The sequence below is a fragment of the Haliotis rufescens genome, unplaced genomic scaffold, assembly GCF_023055435.1.
Source record: "Haliotis rufescens isolate VD_foot unplaced genomic scaffold, xgHalRufe1.0.p SCAF_2, whole genome shotgun sequence".
NCBI classification, from domain to species: domain Eukaryota; kingdom Metazoa; phylum Mollusca; class Gastropoda; order Lepetellida; family Haliotidae; genus Haliotis; species Haliotis rufescens.
Window position 1 is genome coordinate 71634734 of NW_025963890.1, and position 18378 is coordinate 71653111.

The 18378-nt window shown below is 42.5% G+C and overlaps 1 protein-coding gene across 3 annotated transcripts in view; it reads left to right on the top strand.

Annotated features, from left to right (window-relative positions):
• Positions 1–783: 783 nt before the first annotated feature.
• LOC124133193 (potassium voltage-gated channel subfamily B member 2-like) overlaps positions 784–18378 on the top strand; it is a 267976-nt gene continuing 250381 nt past the window's right edge. For all 3 annotated transcript variants that reach the window (XM_048400515.1, XM_046497469.2, XM_048400514.1), the window contains exon 1: positions 784–1961. In XM_048400515.1, the coding sequence (XP_048256472.1) occupies positions 1870–1961 (92 nt within the window). In that variant the 5' untranslated portion in view covers positions 784–1869. The remainder of the gene's footprint in view (positions 1962–18378) is intronic.

The window sequence follows — 18378 nt, forward strand, 5'->3', positions numbered from 1 at the left end:
TTCCCGACATGGGTACAATGTGTGAAGCCCATTTCTGGTGTCCCCCGCCGTGATATTGCTGGAATATTGCTAAAAGCGGCGTAAAACCATACTCACTCACTCACTCATGTTGTAGAGCAGGCATTGAATACAAGCACCCATTGTAGAGGGTTGTATTTCTCAACAACACACTTGTATTTAAACATATGTTCAGGACATCAGCTGATGCAATCTTCGCGATTTATTCAATCAATAACCTGAATCCATTTTAATCCAAGCACCTGCGACCGATTACATTACGATTGAGTGAGTATTCAACAGATGTAAGACCTTGAATGATACATCACCTGATTCATTCATCCAAATCTAACATAAGAGTTGATGTTTGAAGCGAGTAGACAACCTATACAAATACCACCAGTTGCCCCATGTGCAGTCTACCGACAACACGTGTGTGACGTGTAGGGGCCGTAGACTCGTGTTTTCGTGAATGCAATTACTTCATCCATCTCAGCTGTATAATCAAGGCTCCGCCACCTGTTGCAGTCAAACAATGTCATCATGTCACCCCCATCATCGTCACGGGGAAGACGTTCCCGACATCGTCAGCGACCCACACCCCTTCTCCAGTCTCCGCATCATTATTTGTGTGTATTGGTGTGTAAGTCGTAGCATGACAATTAATTGTCGCGACATGCGCTCATCAAACAAGGGAGATAACTCTAATCGTCTGAAAGCAGCTGCCTTCTGTCAGATCAATAGTTATATTAATATAGGCGGCGCAACAATGTGACTGGGATCGTAGTACTTACTCTAGCACAGAGCGGGTGAGAGGTACGCTCGCCGACTGTCTCAATGTCGGCTCAATGATCACCTCAGCACGTCAACTCCCTCTCACTCTTTCCCAGCTTGACGGATAACTTTATACCATGTGCTTTGACAGTTCTGAGCCGAACAAGCACCAAGCGTCTGGTATATTATTTAAGCGCGTACACGTTGAAAGTTGCATCAACTCTGAATAAGTTGAAAGACCGTAGCAGGTAAACCGCACAACACGTGCTGAGGAGTATTCTTCTGTCATCTGAGACTGAAATTATGTGATGTGATCGGTGCTCTGTTGCCACAGTGGTTTTCCGCACGCGATATGTCCATCCATGCTCGCATCGACCGACGGCCCTTCGTTCGCAGCTGAAACTCTAGCGCAACACTGCGAGGTAACGCTTAGCTTGTGGACAATGTTACCGTAACAAAACATGTGATTTGCAAACTGAATTAATGAACGTCCACAGGTAGAGAAGGGAAACGCGGTCCGACTGCTGGAACGGACGGAGAAGATTCACTCTTTAAGGAAGGATTGATAAGTAAATGTAATTAATACCAAGCCAGCTTGAACTCAGGAGCTTAAGTCAGACTGAGAAGCTTCGCGAAACTTCTTTTCCGCTCAATCTATAAAGGTGGCTAGAGGGAAGAAAAGCAATGGGCTTGTTTTTATGTAAAAGGGCAAAAGCCTTGGGCGACCGGCGGACAGTTGTAGCAGACGACCATTGATGTGTGTTGATGTGATGATGGGTCGTGCGACATCACCTCGACTTAGTTAGTTAGGGTCGTCCCTGCGAGAGACCAGCGGACGGGAAACTGCACATGCGTTCTCAGGATGTCATCTGGTCTTCCATGAGTGAGGATACACGACAGTGAGTGTCGTCTGCTCATGGTAGCGCTGTGGTGCATGACGCCTCCGTTGGAAACTTCACGTGTGTGGATTATGTTGACGATGTTGTGATTCAGGAGTAGACATGGTCGTGCCGGTGCTGCTCCCCCCGAACTCCCTGGAATACCCTTGATGTGGCGTCTCCTTTTCCCGCCCATGCACTGGAGGGAGCAGACGCCACTATGAAGCACATAGACAAGTCACATGCGATGCTTCTCGAGAACTTACGGATAATATCGGAATATCGCCGAAAGTCCATCGCTGAAAATGCCAGGTAAGTTGCATTAGAATTACCCTTGTTGTTTCACTACGAATACGAACGACACCTGTCTTTATCATTTATATTGGGTGTGTATTCTCGCACAAGAAGTCCCCAGGGTGGATCATCATGGGACGGGGGGTAGGGGTCTTCAGGCTCATCAGGATCTTCAAAGCAGACATAACGAGAACCGCCGCGATGTCATGACGACGTCGTGTATACCTGGCCTTACCATTCATGCAGAGCTGCTGTCGGAACAGCATCCAATTCTGCTATTCTTTTAGATACAGTACGTTTATGCCAATATTGGTAAAAAAGACTTCAACCCCAGGGCCGACAGGTCTGAGAGAGTAAGACTCAGGGAACGTGTGTTTGGACAATACATGCCTTGTCATTGGGGTAACAATGTGTCTATTTAGCGCTAGTGTGTATGATGAAGATTTTAAGATGAAAATACAACTTTTACCGTTATTAGGATGTCATTCGTAACGGAATATCCCAAATGGTATTCGTTGAATATACTTGATTCAAGGAATAATCTAGCTTATGTGATCTGTACTTAGGTGCTGTTGGAATGGAAGCAATGACTTTTGTTTCCTGCAGGTATTCACCATAGTTAATATGATTCTGTCTTGCAGGTATTCACCATAGTTAATATGATTCTGGTCACATCTTACGGCCCCTATAATTCATGATAATGAGACGCTTGTGGTGACAGGTAGATGGTGTTCCCACCATTTGATTTCTTACAGGTAGATCATGATACTGACATTTGGACATCACAGGTAGATGACAATAATTACATTTAGGTATTACAGGAAGACCATTTATGACATTCTGCCGTTACAGGGACCGCATCACATTGACATTAGGACATTACAGGTAGAGGCCTTAATTATAGCGTTTGTTCATTATGGGCAGATCATAACATTGACATTAGGACATTACAGGTAGAGCTCATAATCATGACATTTGGACATTACATGTAGATCACAGAAATGACATTAAGTCATACATGTAGATACAATAATGTCATTGCAGATAGACAGCAATTACAAAACGCACCTGACAGGTAAACAAGAATATTTTAGTCCTTACATGGATATCTTCATCGTTTGGGTCTTTACAATTAGATCCTGATTAGACCATATGGGTCTGAGTGAAACGACCACGGGATGGACAATATGTGTAGGAAAGCCGCAGTATAGCTTCATCAATTGTGTCCATCACGTCGCTGAATTGTAGCAACCGTTGGATGGCGCTATTAGCAGGTTCATCCATCTCGCTTCACTTTCAGTCTCTCAAGGTCGTGCCATGATTTGTTTCCCAAGGTCACGCTATCATCAGTGTCTTTCCATCCCATATTCATCACTTTAGGTCCACTTTGACCATCAGTATCTTCGGTCTTTTGTTTAACTATGACAGGTAGTCCAGTGGATAAGGCAGTTTCCAAACTGGTCAAGTAAGGCTCTGTTTCAAATATCGGTCTGGTCAAGACTGTGGGATACTTATTTAACATTTTATTTTTTTGTTTGTTTGCAAGTGGCCATGTGAGTTTAACTTCATGTATTTCAGTACCAAGGTAAAAAAAATAATAAGGAGCCGTTTTCGCTTTAGGCGAGGTGACTTTTTCGCCAATCGGTGCCGTTTTCGCTCGGTGACGTTTTGCTGAGGTGCCGTTTTAGCTATGACCCTGCATAACGATATCACTACGCCTTGTTGCGTATATACATGTATCTGTAAAGTCAGGACATACGATAACTCGCAATGTATTCAGGTCTTGTTACCTCATAGCGTGTTTATCCGTCAAATCCGGTTATGGTTATAAAAAGGTACAATGGAGATAATTTATTATTATTATTATTATTAAAAATGTTTGTCGATATTTTGTACGCTATTGAAACATCGATATTGAAGCAATATATTGCAGTACATGTACCTCATATCTATCTCCTCTCTGTCTCGTGACAGGACTATACGACAAACCACAATATCATAAGGTCTTCAAAACGATTGTCTCAATTATCGGCCAAGTCAGGTCTGTGGGATACACAACAATACCATGAGGTCTTCGCGATGGTATCATTTTGTATGATAAGTGATATCTATCTTAGGGATAGGCTGTCATATATCCTCTGATTTTATGACTGCTGAATCCCTCACTCACTCGAGAATCTATTCCGTAATGTTCCCCATCTTATATTTTTTATGTTAGCCAATGAGACCAAAGCCCCCCAAAATGAAAAGCCAAGTTTGAACCTGTTGTTTTGACGACGCAGTTCCTCAACTGATGACATCATAAACAAAAGGGCACTGGTGGCCAAGCGTCTATTACGGCACAATTTACTCCGCCAGAAACCTATTATCGTTGGTTCGAAACACGGTTCGCCCCGATTATGTTTCTTGGTTTGTCAGCACCTACTGTGCTTGTGGGTTTCAGCAAAGTGATAAACGTCTGAGGCCTGCATCACTTCGGACTTTCCACCAGATTAAGCTGACAAGCCGCGATATAACTCGAACACTGTTCAAAACTCACTCACTCACCCACTAACATCACAGTAATGTTAGGTGTTACAACATTGTAGTCTCTTTTGAGTGACTTGTTGGATCTATATGATAAACCACAATATCTTGAATACATGTGCCATTCTGATACGTCCATCTTTACGTTTAAACATGTCAGCTCTCGTATTTTTATATATTTGTTTCGGTTTCATAAGAAAGTTAGCCAAATACCCGTGAAGATCCGGGTTAGAATTGATCTTCAGTAACCCATGATTGTCATTAGAGGCGACCAACGTAATCGGGTGGTCAGGCTCGCTGACTTGGTTGAAACATGTCATCGTATCTAAATTACGGTGACCGACAATCGTGATATCAATCACAGGACTGTCTGGTCCAGATTTGATTATTTCACAACACCGTTGCTGGAATATTGCTGAATGCGGCCTTTAACATCAAGAAACAAAAACTAAATATGGTACTAAGGCCATACGATACCAGTTTCAATCAAATATTCATTGGTTCACATATATGTGGGTATTTCTTCAGATTATTGTTTTATGTGTTTGCCCTTCTTCATGCAATCCTGCCTTAGGTATATTTTTAGGTTTAACATTGGACGTCATTGAAATTGAACACGTTTTGACACCTTCGTGTCTATCTCCTTTAAATCGTACTGGTTTCTCTCCATACATTCAGCTGACACGTCATCACATGGGGTGGTGTGGTGTTGATGGGTTGAGTTCTGTAAGACATACTGTGTGTTAAGTAAAACATGCCTTTTTCTGGTAGGAAAAAAACATACATTTGTGTGCGAATTAAAATACGACTCGGTCTATTTGGAAAATGTCTTTCTTTGAATGATTAAATGAGAGAGTATTGTTTTAAGCCGCGTTTTACCTTTTAAACACGGACGCACATAGCTAGTCCCCAGCCACCTCACTTTGAAACTGGGCATCATTATGTGCAACGTTTGTCGATCTTTGGTCAACATGACCTATCAGAACTACCTATACTTCCATTATTTATAGGAACATATCAGAAATGCTACAACGAGGAGTCATATCAATAGCCGGCGCACGCAGGATTAATATTGTAGTTCGCGTGGCTGTGTGATATCCCTCGCACAGTCGTTACACGTATACGTCTCATATGTCGTTTTCGCTTTGATGACGTATATACCGGCGATGAATTCTGAAAGATAACATGGATTTATGGTTCAAGCTCTTTCTCAATCCTTTCAGAAATCAGAACATGAAAATATTCTGTGCGTGCCGATAACCATTGCTTTGGTGATTACTTATAGATATTGTAGACTTATATATTAAATATAACTACTGCCTGATCTTTGGTCGATGCAGAAATTATCGCGAGTAATCACTTTAGGTCAATAATACTTATATGTCCGTGGCTATTTTCATGTAGAATATATTTTCGTTATCCGTTAATGACGCGTATATTACTCCTTTTAAAGAAAACAATGCGCCATTGCCTGATTTTTTGTTGTTGCTTAACGCCGCACTCAGCAATATTCCAACTATATGACGGCGGTCCGTAAATAATCGAGTTTGGACCAGACAATCCAGTGATCGACATCATGAGCATCGATCCACGCAATGATGATACGTTGACATGCATCAACCAATTCAGCGAGGCTGACCACCCGATCCCTTTAGTAGGCTTTTACGACAAGCACTGTCGCCTGTTACTGCAAGCATGGGTTGCTGAAGACCTATTCCAACCGGGATCTTCACGGTCCTATTGACTAATAACGACGAATATTCTGCAGATTAGGGGTTGAGATTAAGCATACGGTTCTGCGAGACAAGTTCTGCAGATTAGGGGGGGTTGAGATTAAGCATACGGTTCTGCGAGACAAGTTCTGCAGATTAGGGGTTGAGATTAAGCATACGGTTCTTCGAGACAAGTTCTGCAGATTAGGGGTTGAGATTGAGCATACGGTTCTTCGAGACAGGTTCTGCAGTTCAGGGGTTGACATTGAGCATACGGTTCTGCGAGACAAGTTCTGCAGTTCAGGGGTTGAGATTGAGCATACGGTTCTTCGAGACAAGTTCTGCAGATTAGGGATTGAGATTGAGCATACGGTTCTTCGAGACAGGTTTTACAGATTAGGTGTCGACATTGAGCATACGGTTCTGCGAGACATGTTCTGCAGTTCAGGGGTTGAGATTGAGCATATGGTTCTTCGAGACAAGTTCTGCAGATTAGGGATTGAGATTGAGCATACGGTTCTTCTAGACGAATTCAGCAGGTCAGGGGTTAAACATGCTTTCCTTGGTGTGAGAAGCCGGTAGTGTGAGCGGTTATATGGAGCAGGTACGTGGTCTGCCGGAGTGCCACACATTGCCTAGCTAGACCTACACAGACAGACTCCATTCAATTACACTGATAGGGCAGTACCTGTACACAGACTCCCAATCATATTACGGCTTCTGACAGCAGAGAGCTCAGTAACGTCAGTTAGAGATTACACGCTGCTTGTAGGGGGCACGTCGAGATGAAGGGCCAGTGGATCAACACTGATACAGTACCCAGGGACATGGGAAGAGGTGAGACTGGCTCTGTGAGACATGGGAAGAGGTGAGACTGGCTCTGTGAGACATGGATAAAGAGGTGAGACTGGCTCTGTGAGACATGGAAAAAGGGGTGAGACTGGCTCTGTGAGACATGGGAAGAGGTGAGACTGGCTCTGTGAGACATGGATAAAGGGGTGAGACTGGCTCTGTGAGACATGGATAAAGGGGTGAGACTGGCTCTGTGAGACATGGATAAAGGGGTGAGGCAGGCTGTGTGAGACATGGGTAAAGGGGTGAGACTGGCTGTGTGAGACATAGATAAAGGGGTGAGGCAGGCTCTGTGAGACATGGATAAAGGGGTGAGACTGGCTCTGTGAGACATGTGTGGAGGGGTGAGACTGGCTCTGTGAGACATGTGTGGAGGGGTGAGACTGGCTCTGTGAGACATGGATAAAGGGGTGAGGCAGGCTATGTGAGACATGGATAAAGGGGTGAGACTGGCTCTGTGAGACATGGATAAAGGGGTGAGGCAGGCTGTGTGAGACATGAGTAGAGGTGCGAGACCGGCTGTGTGAGACATGAGTAGAGGGGTGAGGCCGGCTGTGTGAGACATGAGTAGAGGGGCGAGGCCGGCTGTGTGAGACATGAGTAGAGGGGCGAGGCCGGCTGTGTGAGACATGAGTAGAGGTGCGAGACCGGCTGTGTGAGACATCGGTAGAGGGGCGAGGCAGACTGTGTGAGACATCGGTAGAGAGGTGAGGCAGGCTTTGTGAGACATGGGGTTGAGGGTGGAGGCCGGAGGTCGAGGGGTTTGAAGCCCATTTCTTGCATCCAAAGCCATGATATTGATGGAATATCACTCGCTCGCTCGCTCCCTCACTCATACACTCACTCACTCACTCACTCAACGACAACGTGTAATAAGAAGCGACAAAACCGTGTCCATAATCATATAAAATCTCCGACAATATGATAAGCATGTGGTATGGAAGCATGTCAAGTGTTTACTTGAACAAACATGGGAATATTTGTTAAAACACTGGGTTAAATACAAACATATACAATCACAGTAAGTCTCGCTGATCCAATCCACTCTCTGTAGCACTACTGAGCGGACCCGTGAAGATGGAAGTTAGAAAAGGTCCTTCAGCAACTTTAAATCGACTGACAGGGTCGGAAATCAGACTCGCTGACTTGGTTGATGCATGTCATCGTATCCCAGTTGCGTAGATCGATGCTCATTATGTCAAACACTGGATTGTCTGATCCAGACTCTTTAATATACATACCGCCGTCATATAGCTCGAATGTGCGGCATAAAACAACAAACAAGCAAATCCATCTGACGTGAGGCAATAACAATAATCATCATCCATCATCCTTACCTTAAAGGGGCTTATCACTACCTAGTCTGAGCGCGGCGTTACACAACAAACAAACAAAACATAACAAACAAACACTACTGAGCTATGACGACGTTGCCCTCGACTCCAGTTGCCATTCATAACGCCATCCTCGACCACGGCCTCCGATATTGTGACAATAATGTCTTTGCTAATGAATCACTACCAAACAGTGATAATGAATTGTGTTCACGAAAAGGTGAGCGTATCCTGCACCACCGTTGGAACCCGTCAAAAACACACGCAAAGGTAAATCAGTAGTTCATCGAAAAAGAACACGCGTAGATGTGTTACAACTCAAAATAAGGAATTGCGTCAGACAAAATGTTGGTCACTAAAGTGTCAAATATAGAAATGTTCTCCATGCCACATAGCTACCATAACACGTATTGAAAGCTTTACCGAAGCCTTTAACGTTGTAACCCTGACCAAACAACTTCGTATGACGTGTGGAACTTTTTAACTTTCGCAGGAAAAGCATGTTTGATTGTACATAAAAGAATGTTTAATGTGGACACCAAAAGCTGGAGTTGCTGGAATACTGCTCGACAAAAAGGGAAACTGGGCAGACAAACACTGTCATACACTGCCTCCTTTACAAGACAATGCTTGAATCCTTGAATCCTTAAAACATTGAATCCTATCTAGGTCTGGTGAAACAATATCGCTGATATCTACAACAGTCAATCCAATCCATGCATAGCTATACCACAAGTCATAATTACATTGCTCGAATTACATTTTACTGTCAATTTAAAGTATAGTTAATTTTTACTATGAAGTTACATTTACATATATTCAGTAGTAACATTTTACTCAGTAGTAACATTTTACTCAGTAGTTCCATTTTACTTAACAGTTACATTTTACTATACAGTTACATTTTACTCAACAGTTACATTTTACTATGGTTACATTTTACTATACAGTTACATTTAACTATGGTTACATTTTACTAAAGTTACATTTTACTATACAATTACATTTTACTATACTTTTACATTTTACTGTAGTTACATTTAACTTAAGTTACTTTTTACTGTACAATTACATATTACTATATTTACACTTTACTATGCAATTACATTTTACTATACATTTACATTTTACTGTAGTTACATTTAACTACAGTTACTTTTTACTGTACAATTACATATTACTATATTTACACTTTACTATGCAATTACATTTTACTATACATTTACATTTTACTGTAGTTACATTTTACTACAGTTACATTTTACTGTACAATTACATTTTACTCCACAATTTCATTTTACTATACAGTTCAATTCACCACAGCTCCATCTGGGCATGGTAAAACAATATCCCCGATCACTACAACACTCAAATCGATTAGTTTATTTTGATGGTCACTCTGAATAATATCACATTATTCTCCTTCAGGATCTGTTTAAATCGATCCCCGCCTGATTTCCTCTGGGGGCAACGAGTTTGTAAACGGCTGCAAACCAACGCCTACTTATTACGTTTTGAAAATGAATCGCTCAAGGACTTTACCCGACACACCAGGCACATGAGTGAGTGAGTGAGTATGGTTTTACGCCGCTTTTAGCAATATTCCAGCAATATTACGGCGGGGGACACCAGAAATGGGCTTCACACATTGTACCCATGTCGGGAATCGAACCCGGGTCTTCGGCGTGACGAGCGAACGCTTTAACCACTAGGCTACCCGACCGCCCCCAGGCACATGAGACAGCTGCGGGACGTTATCAAAAGCTTGTGAAATTCATGTGTGGAGAGTGTCAATTATTGAATTCTGTTTGGGCGTTTTTTCGGGGTTGGCGCTATTAAAGAATATAATTTTTAACTTGAACAGACAACACGAGGCTAAGTATTGTGTATATAAAAAATAGGGAATGTTATTGATAGGACATCATAACCAATCACACAAATAACGGTGATTTTATGGGTTGTACGTTTTCACCTCAATGACTATTTAACACGAGCATGAACATTAACTAAACTGCCGTCAATGACATTTTCAAATGAAGATTCATAGAAAAGTGAGTGCAGTATAAAATCGATTAAACACATATATTTCTCTTCCGTTTTTCATTATTCGACGTGTGTGGGGAAAACTCGTAATTTTACATTAATATCAAACTCTTATATCACATTCTTGAAACTTTCAAGCTGAAATAATACCCCTTTTTTGAAGAATTCTGGCGATGAGTATTTTCTTCAAGTTATCGAGAATGTTCGCTGGTGATGAAAACTGAAAAGGTGGCAGATTTTCTGCAAGTCGATTAACAGTAAACGAAAACAACTTTTTCTCTGTAAAACGATTCATCTTGGTTATATTTCTTCTATAACATTCACCAGCATATTAAACAGTAATTGATATCGATATTTGAGCCTGCGAGGTTAATAACAAGCACTCCAATCAGATATGTACAGGTTCCAAGCTTATCTCTGCCCCGGATGATTTCACTTTTTGCTCTGCGAGGAATGGTAATGTGTGACGGGACCGATAAGACGTTTGGACCTCGTTCCGCGGACAGATCGCCATAGAAACCGAAATATTTTATCATAACATGGAACAAATTGTAGCTGGAGTTTCAATTTTCACATCCGTTTTCAAAGGCGTCATTTCGTCCAAAGCAACGTGTAATTTGATTTGTCAATCATTTATGTTTTAACATGTTATTGTTAATAAAAAATACAGACTTTGGAGAGTCTCGTGTGAATTATTAAAAGGAACATTATTCGTATTCAGAATCGTCTTTAGGGGACCCCATGAGCGTTCAGCTGGTATCTCGAGTGTTGTATAACTCTGACGTCAGTTATCTGGTGCTTTTAGAGTTGAATAACTCTGACGTGAGTTATCTAGTGCTTTTAGTAAACTAAGTTGCATATTTCTGACCTGGCCTATCTGGTGCTTTGAGTGTTGTATAACATTGACATCACTTACCTGGTCCTACAAGAGTGTTGTATATTTCTGACCTGGCCTATCTGGTGCTTTGAGTGTTGTATACCTCTGACGTGACTTATCTGGATTGTTAGTGTTCAATGTCTCTGACGTGACTTATCTGGTGCTTTGAGTGTTTTATATCTCTTGCGTGATTTATTTGGTGCTTTGAGTGTTGTGTCACACTGACGTGACGTACCTGGTCCTTTGGGTGTTGTATATTTCTGACCTGGCCTATCTGGCGCTTTGAGTGTTGTCGATGACAACGTAAGATATTGACATATATGTGACCACAGACTGCATCATCTAACACTCGTCGACAACATAAAACCGTGACATATATGTGACCACAGACTGCATCATCTAACACTCGTCGACAACATAAAACCGTGACATATATGTGACCACAGACTGCATCATCTAACACTCGTCGACAACATAAAACCGTGACATATATGTGACCACAGACTGCTTTATCTAACACTCGACGACAACATAAAACCGTGACATATATGTGACCACAGACTGAGTTATCTAACACTCGACGACAACATAAAACCGTGACATATATGTGACCACAGACTGCTTTATCTAACACTCGACAACATAAAACCGTGACATATATGTGACCACAGACTGCTTTATCTAACACTCGACGACAACATAAAACCGTGACATATATGTGACCACAGACTGCTTTATCTAACTCTCGACGACAACATAAAACCGTGACATATATGTGACCACAGACTGAGTAATCTAACACTCGTCGACAACATAAAACCGTGACATATATGTGACCACAGACTGCTTTATCTAACTCTCGACGACAACATAAAACCGTGACATATATGTGACCACAGAGTGTGTTATCTAAGACTCGACGACAACATAAAACCGTGACATATATGTGACCACAGACTGCATCATCTAACACTCGTCGACAACATAAAACCGTGACATATATGTGACCACAGACTGCTTTATCTAACACTCGACGACAACATAAAACCGTGACATATATGTGACCACAGACTGCTTTATCTAACACTCGACGACAACATAAAACCGTGACATATATGTGACCACAGACTGAGTTATCTAACACTCGACGACAACATAAAACCTTGACATATATGTGACCACAGACTGCATCATCTAACACTCGTCGACAACATAAAACCGTGACATATATGTGACCACAGACTGCTTTATCTAACACTCGACGACAACATAAAACCGTGACATATATGTGACCACAGACTGCTTTATCTAACACTCGACGACAACATAAAACCGTGACATATATGTGACCACAGACTGCATCATCTAACACTCGACGACAACATAAAACCGTGACATATATGTGACCACAGACTGCTTTATCTAACACTCGACAGCATAAAGTAATTCCTGACTCTTGTGTCCACTTGTCGTGTCTCAACAATGGAGCCTTTATCACGGCTGCCATCTGGCGAAGGGCAATAGCATCGGGGGCGTGCGATCAAGGATAATACCAAGTCTGAACAGTTTTAGACTACAGCCTGGGAAACCTTCCACTTGCCTTTTTATTAACAAAGGAACGTGTTGGACGTTGGACGTTAGACGAGCGTGTTGCACTGTTGAAGACGGAAACAAGTGCGCACCATCGAAGCTGTTCGTGGAAATAAAAGCAACAACACTCTTTCCATAATCATCTGAAATCTTTGGTTGGTTGGTTGGTTTTACGCCGCACTCAGCAATATTCCAGCTATATGACGGCGGTTTGGAAATAATCGAATCTGGACCAGACTATCCAGTGATTGACATCATGAGCATCGGTCCACGCAATTGGGATACGATGACATGCATCAACCAAGTCAGCGAGCCTGACCACCCGATCCCGTTAGTCGCCTTTTGCAGCAAGCATGGGTTGCTGAAGACCTATTCTACCCCGTATCTTCATGGATCGGAAATCTTCGAGTCCATTCTACGATTCCGACTATAATAATCAGACTGACAGACAAATGTATTCAGCTACAAAGACCAGCGGACCAACAGTACTAATTAAAACGTAATGGCCTGCATACAAGGGTATTTATCTTAAAGCAGTGTTTTCTCATTTCACATCGCAAAGGTTTCAGCTAAATATAGCCCAGTATTATATATAGACAGTCTATCGGCTTATTTCATGTGGTGGATAGATGTTTCAGCTGTCGGACAGTCTGTGTAATATGGATGTACTTATTGCTTTCTCAGATGAGGGTAGTGCTCGCATATCTTCATCACGTGGTGTTCATCTTCCACAAACGTTTTATTTTTCTACATAAAAAATTTACACAATCTCTCATCATGAGGAATATTATTGCGTTTTTCAAAATGGAATCGAAAAATATTACGTCTAAATTATGATAAATTCCTCTCACACAATCTGTCATCATGAGGAATATTATTGTGTTTTTCAAAATAAAATTGGAAAATATTACGTCTAAATTATGATAAATTCCTCTCACACAATCTCTCATCATGAGGAATATTATTGCGTTTTTCAAAATAGAATCGAAAAATATTACGTCTAAATTATGATAAATTCCTCTCACACAATCTCTCATCATGAGGAATATTATTGCGTTTTTCAAAATAAAATTGGAAAATATTACGTCTTAATTATGATAAATTCCTCTCACACAATCTCTCATCATGAGGAATATTATTGCGTTTTTCAAAATAAAATTGGAAAATATTACGTCTAAATTATGATAAATTCCTCTCGCATAATCTCTCATCATGAGGAATATTATTGCGTTTTTCAAAAAAGAATTGGAAAATATTACGTCTAAATTATGATAAATTCCTCTAAATGTATTGAGTATGTTTGTTGTTAGGTTTGATATTCATGTGTTTATAAATGACAATGGTGAATTAATAAGTGATGATACCAGGTGTTCGCGATAAGATGAACGTGTCTTGTCCAACCGGTGCCACTCATCAGAAACACATGCAAAGGAAAGTTAAAAGACAAGTCAAAGAAATGAATTAAAGGGGGACAACTACCTGGGAACAGGGGGTGTGAGATGGCTGATGAATATCTCCATCCTTGTCCAAGTAATCACCACAAGAGCGTAGAATATCTCCAGCGGTCGTCCTTGTCCAAGTAATCACGACAAGAGCGTAGAATATCTCCATCGGTCGTCCTTGGCCAAGTAATCACGACAAGAGCGTAGAATATCTCCATCGGTCGTCCTTGGCCAAGTAATCACGACAAGAGCGTAGAATATCTCAATCAGTCGTCCTTGGCCAAGTAATCACCACAAGAGCGAAGAATATCTCCATCGGTCCACCTTGTCCAAGTAATCACCACAAGAGCGTAGAATATCTCCATCGGTCGTCCTTGGCCAAGTAATCACGACAAGAGCGTAGAATATCTCAATCAGTCGTCCTTGGCCAAGTAATCACCACAAGAGCGAAGAATATCTCCATCGGTCCTCCTTGGCCAAGTAATCACCACAAGAGCGTAGAATATCTCCATCGGTCGACCTTGGCCAAGTAATCACCACAAGAGCGTAGAATATCTCCATCGGTCCTCCTTGTCCAAGTAATCACCACAAGAGCGTAGAATATCTCCATCTGTCGACCTTGTCCAAGTAATCACCACAAGAGCGTAGAATATCTCCATCGGTCCACCTTGTCCAAGTAATCACCACAAGAGCGTAGAATATCTCCATCGGTCGTCCTTGGCCAAGTAATCACGACAAGAGCGTAGAATATCTCAATCAGTCGTCCTTGGCCAAGTAATCACCACAAGAGCGAAGAATATCTCCATCGGTCCTCCTTGGCCAAGTAATCACCACAAGAGCGTAGAATATCTCCATCGGTCGACCTTGGCCAAGTAATCACCACAAGAGCGTAGAATATCTCCATCGGTCCTCCTTGTCCAAGTAATCACCACAAGAGCGTAGAATATCTCCATCTGTCGACCTTGTCCAAGTAATCACGACAAGAGCGAAGAATATCTCCATCGGTCCTCCTTGTCCAAGTAATCACCACAAGAGCGTAGAATATCTCCATCGGTCGACCTTGTCCAAGTAATCACGACAGGAGCGAAGAATATCTCCATCGGTCCTCCTTGTCCAAGTAATCACCACAAGAGCGTAGAATATCTCCATCGGTCGACCTTGGCCAAGTAATCACCACAAGAGCGTAGAATATCTCCATCGGTCCTCCTTGTCCAAGTAATCACCACAAGAGCGTAGAATATCTCCATCTGTCGACCTTGTCCAAGTAATCACCACAAGAGCGTAGAATATCTCCATCGGTCCACCTTGTCCAAGTAATCACCACAAGAGCGTAGAATATCTCCATCGGTCGTCCTTGGCCAAGTAATCACGACAAGAGCGTAGAATATCTCAATCAGTCGTCCTTGGCCAAGTAATCACCACAAGAGCGAAGAATATCTCCATCGGTCCTCCTTGGCCAAGTAATCACCACAAGAGCGTAGAATATCTCCATCGGTCGACCTTGGCCAAGTAATCACCACAAGAGCGTAGAATATCTCCATCGGTCCTCCTTGTCCAAGTAATCACCACAAGAGCGTAGAATATCTCCATCTGTCGACCTTGTCCAAGTAATCACGACAAGAGCGAAGAATATCTCCATCGGTCCTCCTTGTCCAAGTAATCACCACAAGAGCGTAGAATATCTCCATCGGTCGACCTTGTCCAAGTAATCACGACAGGAGCGAAGAATATCTCCATCGGTCCTCCTTGTCCAAGTAATCACCACAAGAGCGTAGAATATCTCCATCGGTCGACCTTGGCCAAGTAATCACGACAAGAGCGTATAATATATCATACAGTTGTCCTTGTCCTAAACAGTGCCTCTTAGTGTAAAATAATCATTTTCGAAAATGCTTCGAAATTATTATTTTTTAATTTTTTTTCATGGAACTCTCTTTACAGATCGGATCGGGACCTAAATAACACGCAAGACTAGCAAACACGGTTATGTTCAGACAATAATTCCTTTATTTGTCCTAATCACTCAGTGGCTGATATGACTCCCCGATAGCGATTCACTGATAGTGGCGTATTATAGAATTGTTTCTGGGTGACGACCACGAGAAGCTGATAATGGTTTTGGGAATATCATTGGCATTCTATCGCATCGCCACGCCTTAGGCGTTCATCGTGGGATACCATATCTGTAGTAGAAGTTAGGTAAACACCCCTTTCAATTACCTCTGAAGATAACTATATTTTTCAAATGATTTCAAATCATTCAAATTCTTTGGGCCACCCTATCGTCTAAGGCGTCGCGTTGTACAGGCTTGCGTCCCTTTGGTGAACCAGGATGGCTTTCGACCTGTATAATTGGGCGTACCTCCCTCATTTAGGCGATATAATCGAGTTACTGAATCTCACAGAACACCTCACAGATCACTTCACAGAACAACTCAAGTGACATCTCACAGAACACCTCAAAGAACACCTTCCAGAAAATCACAGAATATCTCACAGGACACCTTACATAACATAGCACAGAACACCCGAGGAACATCTGACAGAACACCCCAAGGAACACTTCCCAGAACACCTCACAGAAAATATCACAGGACACCTCACAGATCACCTCACAGAACACCTCCCAGGACATCTCAAGGAACACTTCACAAAACACCCCAAGGAACATCTCCCCTGCTGAGGGTGGGAACTGGTCCTGTTGAGGATGGGACATGACCCTGTTGAGGATGGAAGATGGTCCTGTTGAGGATGGGAGATGACCCTGTTGAGGATGTGAAACGGTCCTGTTGAGGATGGGACATGACCCTGTTGAGGATGGGAGATGACCCTGTTGAGGATGGGACTTGACCCTGTTGAGGATGGGACATGACATTGTTGAGGATGGGAGATGGTCCTGTTGAGGGTGGGAAATGGTCCTGTTGAGGATGGGACATGACGCAACCATGTCATCGAGCCTGACCAGCCGATCCAGTTAGTCGCCTCTTACGACAAGCATAGAAGCCTTTTACGGCAAGCTTGGGTTGCTAAAGATCTATTCTATCCCGGAATCTTCACTGGTCCAGTGCATAATAAAGAACTTCAGATCACATACATTGATACACTCAATCGCCTGCAATAGATTGGACAGTTAACGCAATCGGTGTCACGCAAACCAGCGCGTGCGTTCTCAAACGAGTTCAAACCATGATGGAATGTTGATATTGCTCTTTTGTATTGTGAACGCACCACACGAACGTGTGTAGATTTATGACATGTTTTATAGTACTTTAACTGTTTCTGTCACAGCGTTAAATCAAGTGATAGAAGATCAAGTCTGAATGTCGAAAAGTGAGTGAGTGGGTTGGGTTAAAAGTCTCTTTGAATAGTATTCCATTCATTTTGATGTGGGATGAAAGCCTGAAGTTATGTAGGTTTTAGACGTTTACCATTTTGGCACGAATGAGTCAGTGAGTATGGTTTTACGCCGCTTTTAGCAATATTCCAGCAATATCACGGTGGGGGACACCAGAAATGGGCTTCACACATTGTACCCATGTCGGGAATCGAACCCGGGTCTTCGGCGTGACGAGCGAACGCTTTAACCGACCGCCCCTGGCACGAGTGAGGTTCTGAAAACCTTGAAACATTATCAGGGCGAATTTTGGATTCAACCCTCAATCTATGTTAGACTGATTTGCGCGTCCCATCGCATTAAAGCGCATTAGAGGAGTGGGCCACCCGAAGCACACCCTCACAAGAAGTAAAGTTTTTTGCTGGACCACCCTGGTCTCGGACGACCTTGGGTCGTCCATTGTGGCAAACAAACCATGTATTGTCTGCCCTTATCTCCGCTAATCTCACACAGACAGACGCATAACTATAGTGTCACGGAAACCGGAGCTCGCATGCAATTAACTGTGTTTTTACAACAAACAAAAATGTGCCGAGACCTAGACCGGTACTCCGCCGGGGGAGTTTTAGCGTTGACTTTGTGGCACAGAAGACTAACTTACAGTTCAGAACTGCAGAGTAGTCATCTAGTAAGACACACAACCAACACATGTGTCTCATGAGACA